Genomic DNA, 15,090 nt, shown 5'->3' on the forward strand with positions numbered 1-15,090 from the left:
CTTCTTGAATCTGCAGTTTTATGTCTTTTATCAAATTTGGGAGGTTTTTATTCATAGTTTCTTCAAATGTTTTTTTCTGTACTGCACTTTTTCCTCTGCTTCCAGGATTCAGATGACCTGCTGCATTCCCACAGATGCTGAGTACTGTTATTTTTTTTCCCCATTTCTTTTCATTCTGTAGTTCAGAATGAAAAACTTCCAATGATATATTTTTAACTTCAGTGGCACTCTGCCATCTCCATTCTGTTATAAAGCCCATCCAGTAAGTTTTTTATTTTGGTTATCTTCTTTTTCTCAGTTTTAAGATTTGTGTTTGGTTCTTCTTTATTTTCTCTATGCCTTTGCTGAGACTTTTCATCTTTCAAGAGCATTTTCCCTTACTTGTTGCAGCATTTTTATAATCAGTGCTTTAAAGTATTTCTCCGAAAATTCCAACATCTGTGCCATCTCAGCATGGGTATCTATTAATTGTCCTTTCCCATGTGAGTTTAGATTTTCCTGACTCTTTGCATGTTAACTGACCTCAGAGCATATCCTGTACATTTGAGTAATATCCTCTCTCACCTCCAACCTCTCCCTGTACATTCCACTTCTTTAGTGCATCCCTTTTCATTACTCTTACCAGAAAGCTGGGATCCTATTTATCCCATTTTGCACACATTTCCCATGACTGCACCTGTGTCCAAAGCTAAGCAACAGGAGAAATTAAGAACAGCAACAGTGGTCATCCCACCTCTTAGAATCATAGCAACTCTGATTGAAGAGGAATGTTCACTTCTCTCAGAATTTTAGGCTTCTCTGGGCCCCCACTGATGCCATTGTCAATACCACTATTGCCACATGATTGCTTGGGAATTAAAGCACTGAGTCAGAGAAAAGAAAAAAGGGGAGATATCTTCACTTTCTGAACATTAGGAAATTCCTTTCCTGCTTCTCTGATCAGAATTAAGGGGCTTTTCTTGGAGGTCTGTCAACTCCAATGCCCACTTATGAACATTGGACCCAAGGCTGCATTGGATCCAGGTCAGGACATAACAGAGCCTGACATAATTCACTGCCAGTTAGGTAGTACTTCAAATTTGGGTCTTACTCATTAATCCACCTATACTATTTACTTTGAAGCGTCAAACAGCTGTTCTATGTATTCTGCCCATATAGATTCATTCGCTAGGAGAAACAGAGTGGAGTGAGCTTGCTCCATCTTACCCAGAACCAGAACTCTGCCTGTGTCTTTTTACATATGAACAAGTGTGATAAAAATATATGCCTAAATAAACATAAAAGAGCTCATTTAATAAATATGTTTATAAGTTTCTAAGTGAAAATAAAACATTACATTGTAGTTTAATTGGCAGCACTTTTCTTTTCTCAACGGTATAAAAATAATATTGCTTCTTACAAGCAATGGCACCTTAGAGTCAATGATACGTGGTAGAAATGAAGTACCTGGTTACATGCCTCCCAGGACTCCCTAGTCACATAACAAGACCACGTTGTGGTTGACAGCTGCTTATCTAACAGTGCTGTCCGCCTCATGCCAAAAGAGCAGAGACCATCTAAACCTTTAAACTTCAAAAGCAAAGTCACACTGTCTCTCATTTGCATACTTAATCAGGCAAGAGTTAAGAATACTCTTCAACAGAACCCTAAATCAGATGCTTAGAGACTTAGAAAGTAACATAAAAGTCTCAGCTGGTTCACTAGGTCACAATATACTAGAGAAGACAACACTCTCAATACCAAAACCAATTAAGCATTAACTGAAGCCCATGAGGATATAAAATAGAGACAACAACTCAGAAGGTCAGCTGTCCTCTTGTGCAGGACCCTTCAATGCTACAGCTACATACTATTAACTCCAAGTGGAAGAAGGAGAAAAGACATGGAGGTCCTTCCAACAGAGGACGCTCCTCTGCCTCCGCTGATCTCTCTGCTCTCCCAGGAGTTGACAGGAGCAGAGAAGAACATTAACACAATTCCAACCATCTACCCCGGAGTTGCATCAAAGCACTCCTAGCATAGATATCCAGAATGCCCAAGTTTTCAATGTATCACAGCTTCATCTGCCAAACTCTTTTGAAATTCTCCCAAGTTTCAATCTAGTTGTAAGTACAATGGAATTCCTTCAGAGCTCTCAACCCCCGGGTTTAACGTGCTTCGCAACCTAGAACTTAGCCACCTTTGGTTAGGATATACAGTTTAACAAAATATATTCATACATAATGTGTTTTCCTAAGTGTTTAATTCCAGTGTTATTCTAACTAAAGTCCTATATAGGAGGCATAATGTATAATCTCAAAGTTAACAAATGAGGTCAAAATCTAATTTATAATATACTCATCTTTTAGAAATTCCTCTAATTGTCCTTGAATATTAGAACTCTTGGTATACATAAAGTATCCGGTCTTACTTGAAGGGTTAGAAAACAGATGCAATTTGGAACCTTCATTTAACTTCACAAAACAGTAATATGTAAAATCTCTAATATGCACAGCTTCCTCTTTACCGTGTGGTAAACCCACTGACACATTAACAAGGAGCAAGGAATACCTAGACATATGCTTCCATCAATTAATCATGAGTAGGGACACATGAGTGCTCAGGATGGTGTCTGTATTTTACAAAAAATTTTCAAACACAGTGGTGAAGAGGGAAGTAAACCTAAATACTAGATTAGTTCTAGAAGCAAGTAGGCAAAAAATCCAAAAGTCAGTTTTCCATTTTCTTAGAAACATCTAACACGATGAATTCCATCAGGCCTCATCCACTATACTGACCTCTTGAGCCAAAATTTTTGTGTTCATAGGTAAGTAAGAAACAACTATATCAAATCCAGAAATAGGCATTTCCAAAAGATGTCAAGTCCTAATCCATTCAAAGTGGGGGCAGTCATCTTCTATTCTCCTGTTCAGTTCATTGAATCAAAAGCCAATCTTAGAGTCTATTTTCTGTCTCACATGAACAATTTTAAAGGCGTCAAACAGAATCACCACTGTTGAGCACTGAAATTCCCCATCTCAGTTTCATCTGTAGTAAGATGCCTAAGGTTTCTCTGAACACCGATCTAAAGGAATCTCTTAGAACAGTAACGGCAGCAGGCCGCCAAGCAAAGAAAAACAGTCAACAAGCCATGACTTCAGGACAAGTGGACAACAGGGGTAGTAACTAGAGATTTGAGAAAGAAATACAGACCCACATTAAAAGGTCAAAGTGGGGCTTCCCTGGTGGCGCAGTGGTTGAGAATCTGCCTGCTAATGCAGGGGACACGGGTTCGAGCCCTGGTCTGGGAAGATCCCACATGCCGCGAAGCAACTAGGCCCGTGAGCCACAATTGCTGGGCCTGCGCGTCTGGAGCCTGTGCTCCACAGTGAGAGGCCGCGACAGTGAGAGGCCCGCGCGCGCACCGGGATGGAGTGGCCCCCCACTTGCCGCAACTAGAGAAAGCCCTCACACAGAAACGAAGACCCAACACAGCCATAAATAAATTTAAAAAAAAAAAAAAAAAGGTCAAAGTGGTCTTCTGTAAGTTGGCTTTCTTCTCAACAGTACATGTTTTACCTGGAGAACATCGGGAAGGCAGATTTTTTTTTTAAGATGTTTTATATCAGATCTTAACCACATTTTTAAATGAGTCACTGAATACCAAATGAAGTTTCCTACCTTGCAACTGAAAATAAGAAGCAGACATGTGACATCTTGTCTCCTGCACGTGTTTTTACGTGTAAGGATATTACTGTTTTCCAAGAAAACGATGCAAAACTTTTTTTTTTCTTTTCAAAGTATATATTCTTTCTTAGTTAAGAGAAGTAAATTTGAAGGAAACGCAATTTTCTAAGGCTAGTGACTCATCAGGATATTTATAAAATGTATTGTATTATTACTTAAAGCATAAGTGTCACGTTTGCATTTTTGTTGTTTTTTTCCTACCTACATCAGAGTTAAGCCTAACTGGCTGGTTTTTGTCTGTTATTAAGTCTTATTTAGCTAGTTACTTAATACCTCACTGTGACCTTAGAAGTTTTTGAACATGACAGATTTACTTGCTTATGCTTAAATTAGCATCTCACTAATGATAAATTTAGGAAATTATAAAGTTAACAAAAAAGTGAACTCCACTTTCTCTAATCTTGACCCGAATATTTAACTTTCTAATTTACATTTTTTTTTTCTAGTAAGAGTCCAAGGAAAACAAATTGCTATTAAATCATATTGCAGCCTTCCTGTTCTCACTAATTAAAGCTTGACGCAAATGTCGATACAGAGTCACGTAAGATACAATGGCAGTACTATTCAAGAGAGTGAAGAACAAAAAGTGTAGTATTTACAAACAAGTTATGGTATTAATGTGAAAATTTGGAAAATGAAGTATCATCGTCAATAGCCAGACACATCAAAAATTACAGTTTCCATGTAAATCTTAGCTTTGCATTATCCAAAAAGCACAGTTAATAATAAAATGGCATCATCACTGGCTATTTAGCAAGAAAAACCTGATGAGGACATACCACAGATGTAGAAAACTGATTTAAAGTTTCTCATCTTTTCAATTTGAGAATATTTGAAAAGGCTATGCACTTAAAATGCCATGATTTTAAGTGAAGATATTAAAGGATCACTAAAAAACAAAGGCATTAGTTTCTCCATATGCATAAAATACACACTATAACACCATGAATCTTCCTAAATCTCACGAACACTGAATCAGTTTTATCCACATGTGATTTGATTTTATTCCTTTCAGTCAGAGACAACTTAAAAGTATATTCAGCTACTTTCAATGTATAAGCAGAAAAGAATTCAACTGCTTGCCTACTGATTTAATTCCTTTAAAAAATTGTATGAAACATAAAAAAGCAGGCCTATGGGGATTTATAGCTTGACTGTGCATAAATACTTGACACTGAAAGAAATCACCTGTATCAATGATGTTGAAAATAAAAATCTATTTTCAGAATAAAGTCTAAAGTTCTGAACCAATAGGCGATAATACTGTATTTCCGAGAAATCAATTTCCTTTAAAATAAAGTTCTTAGCAAATGGAAAACATTACATAATGACTGGGGAAAGACATGAATTTTTATATGAACATTAATATTAACTATTTTAAGTAATATTAACTAAAGCCAGTTAAAAATGAAATGATTATCAATGTTACCTATTTTTTCCATTTTTATATAAACCACTATGAGGCTTTTTTACAGTACTAGCTTACTTGGGTTTGTACAATCATAACCAGGAGAGAACAAAATACAATTATTTTTAAAACACTCCAGTCAGAAAATTTAAAATATTAAAATATGTGATCAAAGATGATGGTAGAAAATAAATGCAATGTTTTATTTAGAAATCCCTTAGGGGCTTTCCAACTTAGAAAATTTTAGCATACAGTATTGATCCTTTTGCCATGATATGGTCAGCACAGTAAATCAAGTGTGGGTTTGGGACTGTTTGCATGGTACATGTAAATCTAGATAAAGTATGTTACTGCTGTAACCATTTTAATAGTTTGCGTAGGTCTGAGCATGCAGAGCAGGCTTGGGTGGGCTCAACCAGCTTATGTGACAAAAGTACAGTACCTCTTTGTTAAGTGGCTCTTCACAAACCTGTCAGTCAAACCAGAGTCTTGCTGCACCAATTAACCACACTACTCCCTAGAAAAGTTTATGTTTTAAATTTCACGCACAGAAGCCTAAAAGAGTTAAACATTAAAGAACAATGAACGAATCCAATTCTCTACCTCAGAAAAAGGAGTATTAAAAATGCTTTGTTTTACATAAGAGTAAATTTGTGATTCACTGTACATTTTTCAAAGTTGTGTGTGTGAAAGACTGTAAGAGAAATCTGAGAGTACTTATAAACGTGTTTCCTATTATTGAACAGTTCACTATAAATGGAAATCCACGTAAATATACTGACAGTAAAATAAATTAAGCTTAAAAATAAAACTTATCTAACAACATAAAATAAAAGTCAGATTTTGAGACTTGCTATAAACCATAATTTGAGGATTTGAGCATCAAAAGCTTGCCTGAAGTTAGTTACATCAAAATTCCCATACTGAAGAGATGGACTTGAACATAAATTAAGAAGGACCAAAATATACATGCTGTTCCAGTGACAAGTCAATCTGGGAATACGAAATGCTCTTACAAGTTTTGACATTTATCCTAGAAATATTTTATAAAGTTTGAAAAACACTTAGTAAACAAGAAAATAGTTACATCAGAATATAATACGTTGACCAGCAATAATTGGTATTTAAGTAAAAAAAGCAGCACAGGAAAGACAACTTACAGAATACTAAGCACTCATATCACAGAGAAAAAAAGTTCCATTCTAGAAGAGGAAAAACTGTTATGGCTCAGTGATGAATGTTAAACTACCAGAATTTAAAAATGAAAGAAACAGTACCCAAACCATCATTTTGAAACTATTATTCTGATTTCGAATTTTAATATTTATTCTTTCTCTAGTCTTGTCTAGAAATCTGCTGTTTCAATATTATCTGCTTTTCCCACACTCCCACACTCTCTAGAATACTACTGTGTGCTTAGCACAGCACTAGGAGATAACATCTTCAGCATCAATTGTGTGATCATTCTTCCCAGCTGAAGACACGGTTTTAACCCAACAGAACCTGAACTGGGCAGGCTAGATTTTACAAGCCATTTGCTGTACCCACCAAAGAGAGAGATTGAATCCAATATCCACTTTAGTGGTCAATGTGAGCAGGGACATGACTCAGAAGTACAAAGTGGCCACGTCCCAGAATTGAGTCAGGCTTAAGGTGAAGGGAGAAGGGGATTAAATTGTGGATACTGTTCTTACTATGTGACCTAGAGGAAAGTACTTAATCTCACTAAGTTTCAGTTTTCCCACTTGCAAAATTAGGAGCAGTAATATCTATGTTAAGAGCATTATACAGAACAAATGAAATAACATATAAAGTACCTGGCATGAGTGCCATGTGCTCCAAGTCCTGGTTCTAAACCTTGACAAAAGTGCATACATTCAAATATTATATCATCTCTATTTTAAAAAAGAAAAAAGATAGATATATATACTGGAGCTCAATATGCATGTGCTGGAAGCAGGCAGAGAGGTCAGGTGGGAGGAAAAGGCCATCTATTCCCATAATTTATGTTCCTTACATTCTAAAGAAAAAATACCAATAAATTTGGTTCAACTCAATGTCAGAGGAGAGAAAAAAGAATAGACATTCTTTCCACCTTCACTGAATCAAATCTAAAAGAGGGTCACACCAACTTACAGTCAATGCTAAAATCCAAAAAGTTCTTAAACGTTTTAAAAATTGTTTTCATATATAAATTTGATGGCAAACGCATAGCACAGGGAGATCAGCTCGGTGCTTTGTGACCACCTAGAGGGGTGGGGTAGGGAGGGAGACGCAAGAGGGAAGAGATATGGGGATGTATGTATATGTACAGCTGATTCACTTTGTTATAAAGCAGAAACTAACACACCATTGTAAAGCAATTATACTCCAATAAAGATATTAAAAAAAAAATTTGATGGCAAAATGAGTCCTAAACTTGAACTAGCTAGGGGCTTTATAGTCATTCCAAATACTGAGCATAAATATTCATGTACTGTAAGTTTCATTATGTGGTAAGGTCCCAAATCCCACTGGTAATGTGATATAATGTACGACATACAGCAGTAGCTTCTGAAAATACACAGTAATCAAAATTCCTAAACACATGTAGCCCAAGAATTTCAGAGAAGGGAATCTGAACAATCTCTGCTTAAGGAAAAAAGGGAGAACAGCTGTATAAAGAGGTAAACTGACTAAGGTAGAAAAATTTATAGTTAAGAATTAATTTTCTATCCTTCTTAAATTAGTATTTGCTTAGGACGCTTGAATATCCTATAATACAGAAACAACCACACTACTTAACATCATTGAGTTCTTGGAGAAGCAAGAGATAATCTATATAAAATGCTTTAAACAATGCCTGGCACAAAGTAAGTACCCAGTAAATGCTGTGTCATACAAGTGCCTAGAAAAATACTTTGAACATTTGCATGTAAAACGCATACAGGTGAATAGATAGCTCAGATAGTTAGCCTGCTATATACCATACTCTATTTTAGAATTTTATTTTTAAAAATCTAAGAGTTTTCCTTTTCCTATGCCCGGAATTGTTTCTACTATGAGGTCTCAGAGACAGTATTAGTTCAAGTCATGGAGGCAGGTAGCAATCCCAGTTGAGCCAACAAACATTTGAAACTGACAGCGTGGAAAGACTTGAAGCTCTAAATACAATAAAAGATATTATTTAGGAAAAAAAAAATCAGCTATTCAAGACTGGAGAGTAGCCTAGAAGAATGCTTCTGGAAATTAATGTACAAACTAATGAGCCAGAGTTTTTGTTAAAACGCAGATTCTGACTTGTGTCAGGGCCAGACATTCTGCGTTCAAGTTCTCTGGTAATCCCAACACTACTGGTCTAGAAACCCAAACAGAGTAGAAAGGCACCACAGCAGTGGTCCTCAAAGGGTATGAGCAACATCAGAGTCTCTTGGGAAGTTATTAGAAATGCAAATCTGAAAGAACATAAGGAGACTCTTCTCTAAATCAGCTGTTGACAACCAGACCGGTTACTTTCCCTAAGAATAAAAGTAGAACACTTTTTAAATACTTGACAAGGAGCATACTAGGACATGTTACCTAAACAAAACAATTTCTCTCTGCAAACAATTTCCAAAACTAAAGTCCCCTGCAATTATACTTAAAATGTAGGCTTTTAGGGGCTTCCCTGGTGGCGCAGTGGTTGAGAATCTGCCTGCCAATGCAGGGGACATGGGTTCGAAGCCTGGTCTGGGAAGATCCCACATGCCACGGAGAAACTGGGCCCGTGAGCCACAACTACTGAGCCTGCGCGTCTGGAGCCTGTGCTCCGCAACGGGAGGGGCCGCGACAGTGAGAGGCCCGCGCACCGCGATGAAGAGTGGCCCCCGCTCGCCGCAACTAGAGAAAGCCCTCGCACAGAAACGAAGACCCAACACAGCCATAAATAAATAAATAAATTAATTAATTAAAATGTTAAAAAAAAAACTGTAGGCTTTTACATGATAAGAAGCCTGCTCTTGATAATACATAGGCAAAGTATTGAGATACGTAGCATCCTCAGTTGAACCACTTACCAACTTTTCACAAAATGGCTCACTTCCATTTTACGTAGGTCATAGAGATATGAGTTTATAAAGAAACCAGACTGAGTTTTATATTTCCTTGTGCTGAGAATATAGCGAACTACAACATGGTTTAGGCAACTTCTCCAGAGTAATGTTTATACATAGCCTGGCTCATATATAAATATATGTCAACATTTTGATTTATAGCTATAGATGATCTGTTTACATACACAGATACACAAATTAAAGTACATTAATGGTTTGAAACACAATATTCTTGAAGGACAAAAAACATGAGGATAAACTACAAATACAGAATGTTATGAACAAAGAAAAGATTTCAGTCTTCTGAATGTGAAGCCAATTGATTGTTAAATAGGCTTTCCATAAAATAAAATAAAAACTGTTGCCCTCACAATTCCCATTCAGTATTTCTTTCAACTTCAGTCAACATCTGAATTTACAAGGTCACTTCTCAGTCGCTATCTGAGTACATCGTTCTGCCCTTAACATATTTTTGAAGGAGTAAATTACAAATAGATTGTAAAGCACCACACTTGCTTAGGCACTGGGGGTGGACCCCTCTGATTTTGGCTAGGACCATGTATACATACAACAGTGGTGATGTCAGGAGACATTTGATGGTCACAGCAGGGGAGGGGAGGGAGGGAAGAGTGCTTCTGGCATCTAGTGAGTAGAGGCCAGGCAACTTTTAGGATGTTGCCTGTCAAAACAGTCCCCAGAACAAAGAATTACCTGGCCTAAGATGCCAATAGTGCCAAGGTTAAGAAACTGATTTGAACTGTGGAGGCTGCAAAAGTACAGAATGAATGTCCCTTGTACATCATCATTACATTTCTAGCACGGTGTCAAGCACAGTAATAAATATTTGTTGATTATGAAATAAACTACTTCTGTGTAGCTGAGATCTTAGAGTCAGAGATGAAAAGAATGAGAAAGGGGTTATTACATATATAATACCTAAAATTACAAACCAAAATTGCAGTCATTGTCAGAACTAAAAGGAATTAAAAATCATTAAGCCCAATTTCTCTATTTCAGAAAATTTTTTTTCTCATGCAAAACATGCTGTCTAATATACTGATATGGCAGTGTTGGGAGGGGGTAGACAGTCCTCTGAATAAATAAAAACAAAATATAATATATTTACAAATTAGAATATCAGTTTTCACTTCGAATAGTGTCAATGTCACCTACGTTTCTCAAATTAATAAAGTATTTCCTTTATAAAAGCTAAAACCAATGTTATATAAATCATAATAAGTGATATTTCAAAGCAGGACACAAAATAAGTGTAATTATTTTTCAAAAAAACAACTCACAGACCTCTGTGGCCTACAGCATTTATACTTCTGAGAATTCTGGGCTTTAAAATGTCATGAGAAATTCTCAACTGGCTTACATTTTTGAAACATAGGAACTGACAGTCATAAGGCCAAACATACCCTTAATAATCGATTCAGCTGCATACAGATCTCGTTTGTAGGTCACCTAGAGGACAGATAAACTTCATTAGACTTAACAGAGTAGGAAGGAATGTGAAAGCAATAAAATTATGCCCCCAAGGAAATTCTTGATTTTGGAGAAACTATAAACACATAATACTGACAATTATTAAATTATAACAACATCAGTTTATTCAGAAAAAATATATATTGTTTCTACAAATGGTTGAAGATTTGTTTTTAAATCTTTAAGTAAATTGAGACGTTATGTGGCAGTGGTTACCAAAGTCTTATTAATATAAGTATTATATCAAATAAAATGTGGTAGCATTTAAATAAAAGTATTAGAATTATTGTTTAATAGTAGGTTTTATGTTGGAAGGAAAAAAGGAAAAGTATATATTAAAAAAATTACCAAATTGCATTTTCAGTTGAAATGAGATAATTCTGAAAGACCAATTCACATTGAGGGTCTTCATTCTGAATTGAGTTTATCTGTATACATCCAGATAAGGTTCACCTTTTTAAGATTTTTATTAATACATAACTGACAGAAAGAGCCTGGAGGGTACCACCATGTATATAAGAACAATCATGATCTTTGCTTAAGAACATACAGCCTCCTTGCAATAACCTATTCCTTGTAATATACCCTGCATGGTCCTACAGCAGATAGTTCCCAGACTACATCCAGTGAGCTCAGGTACAGAACATGTCAAGTGCATGGCACTGCAGAATCCCTTTTCCTACATCACAGAACTGAAGAACATAGTAAATAATCAAATATATTAATAAGTACTATATGGTCTTAGGAGCTTATCATTCACGTGTTCAGATGATTATGATGCAAATGGTCTAAAAACCCACTTTGAGAAATACTCACTAATTAATACCCTTCCATGTCTATAATTTGGACTATTTTCCTCCAGATTATATCCTAACTAAACTTGTACAGAAACTTTGTTCAGCTAAGTGGCTCAGGGCACTTCTACCCAAAATAGGTTTCCCTGCTATGCCTGTATCCTGGCAGGTAACCCTGGTCCAAAACTATACCTTACAATCCAGAACTAATGTAGCAGCTAACTTGTAAGACAGATGGAAATTTCCTCAAGCACTCAACCAATCTATTAAAATCAAATATGACATTGTTAAATTATGTCTAAAACAAGCACATGTGAACCAAAACTAGTACTATCGTTACTGATCCAAAATGCAGTTCTCTTATCTGGGGAAAAAAATAGAAAACAGACACTTAAAGCTTCAGACTATGCATTTTACCAAATTAAAGAATGTATTGATCTCATTCACTCATTCAATAAATATTTATCAAATAACTACCATGTTGTACATCCTGTTCTAAGGGCTGGAAGAGAGCAACGAAAACAGTGAGCAAAACTCAACCTGCAGAAACAACATTTTAGAGGATAAATTTCTCTTATAAGAATTGAGTAAAACACATTTGTTTCGGGCTTCCCTGGTAGCGCAGTGGTTGGGAATCTGCCTGCCAGTGGGAATCCGCCTGCCAATGCAGGGGATACGGTTTCGAGCCCTGGTCCGGGAAGTTCCCACATGCCGCAGAGCAACTAAGTCCGCGAGCCACACTACTGAAGCCTGTGCTCCGCAAAAAGAGAAGCCACTGCAATGAGAAGCCTGCGCTCCGCAAGGAAGAGTAGTTCCCGCTCTTGGCAACTGGAGAAAAAGCCCACGCACAGCAACGAAGACCCAACGCAGCCATAAATAAATAAATATTTATTCTACCAAATAAAGACAAGACAAGGCTGCGGAGCTCAAGACAGACAGGAAGCAGAGATCCTCAAGGCCTAGAGCAGAGCCACATGGGGGCTTCACGGGTGAGAGAAGAGGCTGGAAAGTCGGGGCTCGCACAACACAAACCCACACATGCACCTGTGGTAGAGCCCTCCTGTCATGTCAGTTACATCCACTTATTCTTTTAAATGCCTCTGAACACCTTCTAACCCCCGGCCTTCGGCCAGGCAATGGGGACACAGCTACCTCTCATGGTATTAAATATTAATATTAAATATTAAATATTTAAATATTTAAAAAAACACATTTGTTTCCATAAAAACCCAAAGTTAACTAGATATCTGAAATCATCACTCAATATTTGCAATTTAAATGAGAAAAGGGGCTTCCCTGGTGGCGCAGTGGTTGAGAATCTGCCTGCCAGTGCAGGGGACACAGGTTCGAGCCCTGGTCCGGGAAGATCCCACATGCCACGGAGCAACTAGGCCCGTGAGCCACAACTACTGAGCCTGCGCGTCTGGAGCCTGTGCTCCGCAACAAGAGAGGCCGCGATAGTGAGAGGCCCGCGCACCGCGATGCGGAGTGGCCCCCGCTTGCCGCAACTAGAGAAAGCCCTCGCGCAGAAACGAAGACCCAACACAGCCATAAATAAATAAATAAATAAATAAATGAATAAATTTATAAATGAGAAAAGGCTTTTTTTTTCCCTATAACTGTCTGCTATGTAAGGTAAACTCAAATCAGAAATGAACAGGAAGATGCCTAATTACCATAGCTGATTTTTTATTCCTTCCTGCTTTCTTTGAGAGATAAAACCGCATTCCAAATTTAAATAGAATAATTGTGAAAGTACTTTATTCTTTTTTCCAAATAAATCTATGTTAACAATGGGTTTTCTAAATGAAAAAAACTTGGTCTCAAACACTAAAAAGATTTTTCTAGCATATTTGCAAGACAACATTTTTGCACTGGAATCAGTCTTATGAATAAAATACATGAATTATTACCTAAAGGTTCTTTCTACACTAATATTAAATAAGTAATTGTATAAACAAGAAAGACGTCAAAATTTGAACTGTGCCCTCTGCAGTGAAAGCGCGGAGTCCTAACCACTAGACCGCCAGGGAATTCCCCTAAAATTCATCTTTTTGTCTACATTTTCTTGTTGGCTGTGGATACGTACTATACACAGATTAAAGTTTTTGATGTTTATTAATATTTTCTACATAAAGCCTTACTGAAAACCTCAACTGTACTTCTCAACAAACACTGATTTAAGGAAAATAAACTACAAAATATTTCTGACAAACTTATCAAGTACTGTTGAAAAACAGCCTTCTGTTTTTCTAAATAAAACAGCTGCCATATTTCAAAGGGAAGAGTACTGAAAGTGTTTTAATTCTGAATTGATGACGCTTTTTCTATCAAGCTTTTACAGTAATATGGATTGTCCTTTCCTTGTTTTTAATTTTATGAAAAGTTTAATAATCAGTTTTGAGATTGATTTTCTTCTGTAAGCATGATCTGCAGGTTTTCTTTGACCTTGCATAATACCTTAGTATGGAAAACAGTTACTTAAAAAAAAAAAAAAAAAAAAAAAATCAGCCCTAGTGATAGAAGAGCCTCAATCCTCTGATTCACTGGTTTTCACGCTGTGCTCCTTAGAGCTCAGGGGCCACCGGAAGACCAGTGTGGACGCTCTGTGCAGCTGACGCTCAGGGACCCACATCTGCTACTCACCTAGTTTAGCTCAATTTTTGCCTGTTTTGTTTCACTGTGCTTCTGTGCAGTATTGCATCTTAGTACTTAGCTTTAAAAATATTTATATTCAGTGGAAGAGAAACCTGAAACTGAGACCCACAGAGATAGTTGCCTTTAACTCCTAGGCCAGAGCACTCTCAGCTACCTCAAGGTGAGTTCCACAGGACACTGTTGTACCTGCTTTGTCTTGCTCTGTGTTGACAATATGGTAAATTAAAGAGACTTCTCAGAGCCAAGTCCAGTTGGCCACCACCTTACATAAATCAGACTACACTTAATGTTCTTCCATCTTTCACCTCATAAGAAAATGAGTATGTACTCCAATAATTAGAATAAAGCCAGAAAATCTTAAATTTCGAAGACAGATACAGATTTAGATTTGGATGGGGATATTATACTGATTTCCAGTTCATCATTTCTAGATATGTCTATCTAGAAAATGTTCTTTCCTCTAGACTGGATAACTAGATGAAAACCTCTAAAAAGACACAATTTCACCACATTGTATTTTTGAGGTTAAAAAGCAAAAAGTGAGACTATTTTCTTTTGTCTTTAACAAAGATGCTAGAACACTTGAATCTAAAAAAAGTAATTCCCATCAAAAGAAATCCTCAAAAGTCAGTCATTCCAATAATGTTGTGATGACACTTCAACACTTTCTAAAGAAGCATTTTCAGACAATGGAATACAGTTAAATTTCTTCAATAACTTATTATGAATCTTTTATGCCTTGAAGACAGTTTTAACATTTAGAAACAAGAAGTCTGTTCAATTAGGTCTGTGTAGTATAGTTAGTGACCAACTCTTTATATTGAGACAAAAATATGGTACAACTATAAATTAAAGGAATGGAGACTAAATGTAGTCTCCTCTTATGTAGACTAGATGAAATTTCACTAAAATAAGAGTATGTTCAGGAAGGGCTGGCTAGGCACAA

General features: G+C 36.7%; 1 protein-coding gene across 1 annotated transcript in view; it reads right to left on the bottom strand.

Moving 5' to 3' along the window:
• CRPPA (CDP-L-ribitol pyrophosphorylase A) overlaps nt 1–15,090 on the bottom strand; it is a 324,433-nt gene that overhangs the window by 190,358 nt on the left and 118,985 nt on the right. Inside the window, exon 5 of the mRNA XM_059933945.1 lies at nt 10,626–10,671. Within this exon, the coding sequence (XP_059789928.1) occupies nt 10,626–10,671 (46 nt within the window). The remainder of the gene's footprint in view (nt 1–10,625; nt 10,672–15,090) is intronic.

Source organism: Balaenoptera ricei, chromosome 9 (assembly GCF_028023285.1).
Source record: "Balaenoptera ricei isolate mBalRic1 chromosome 9, mBalRic1.hap2, whole genome shotgun sequence".
Taxonomy (NCBI): Eukaryota; Metazoa; Chordata; class Mammalia; order Artiodactyla; family Balaenopteridae; genus Balaenoptera; species Balaenoptera ricei.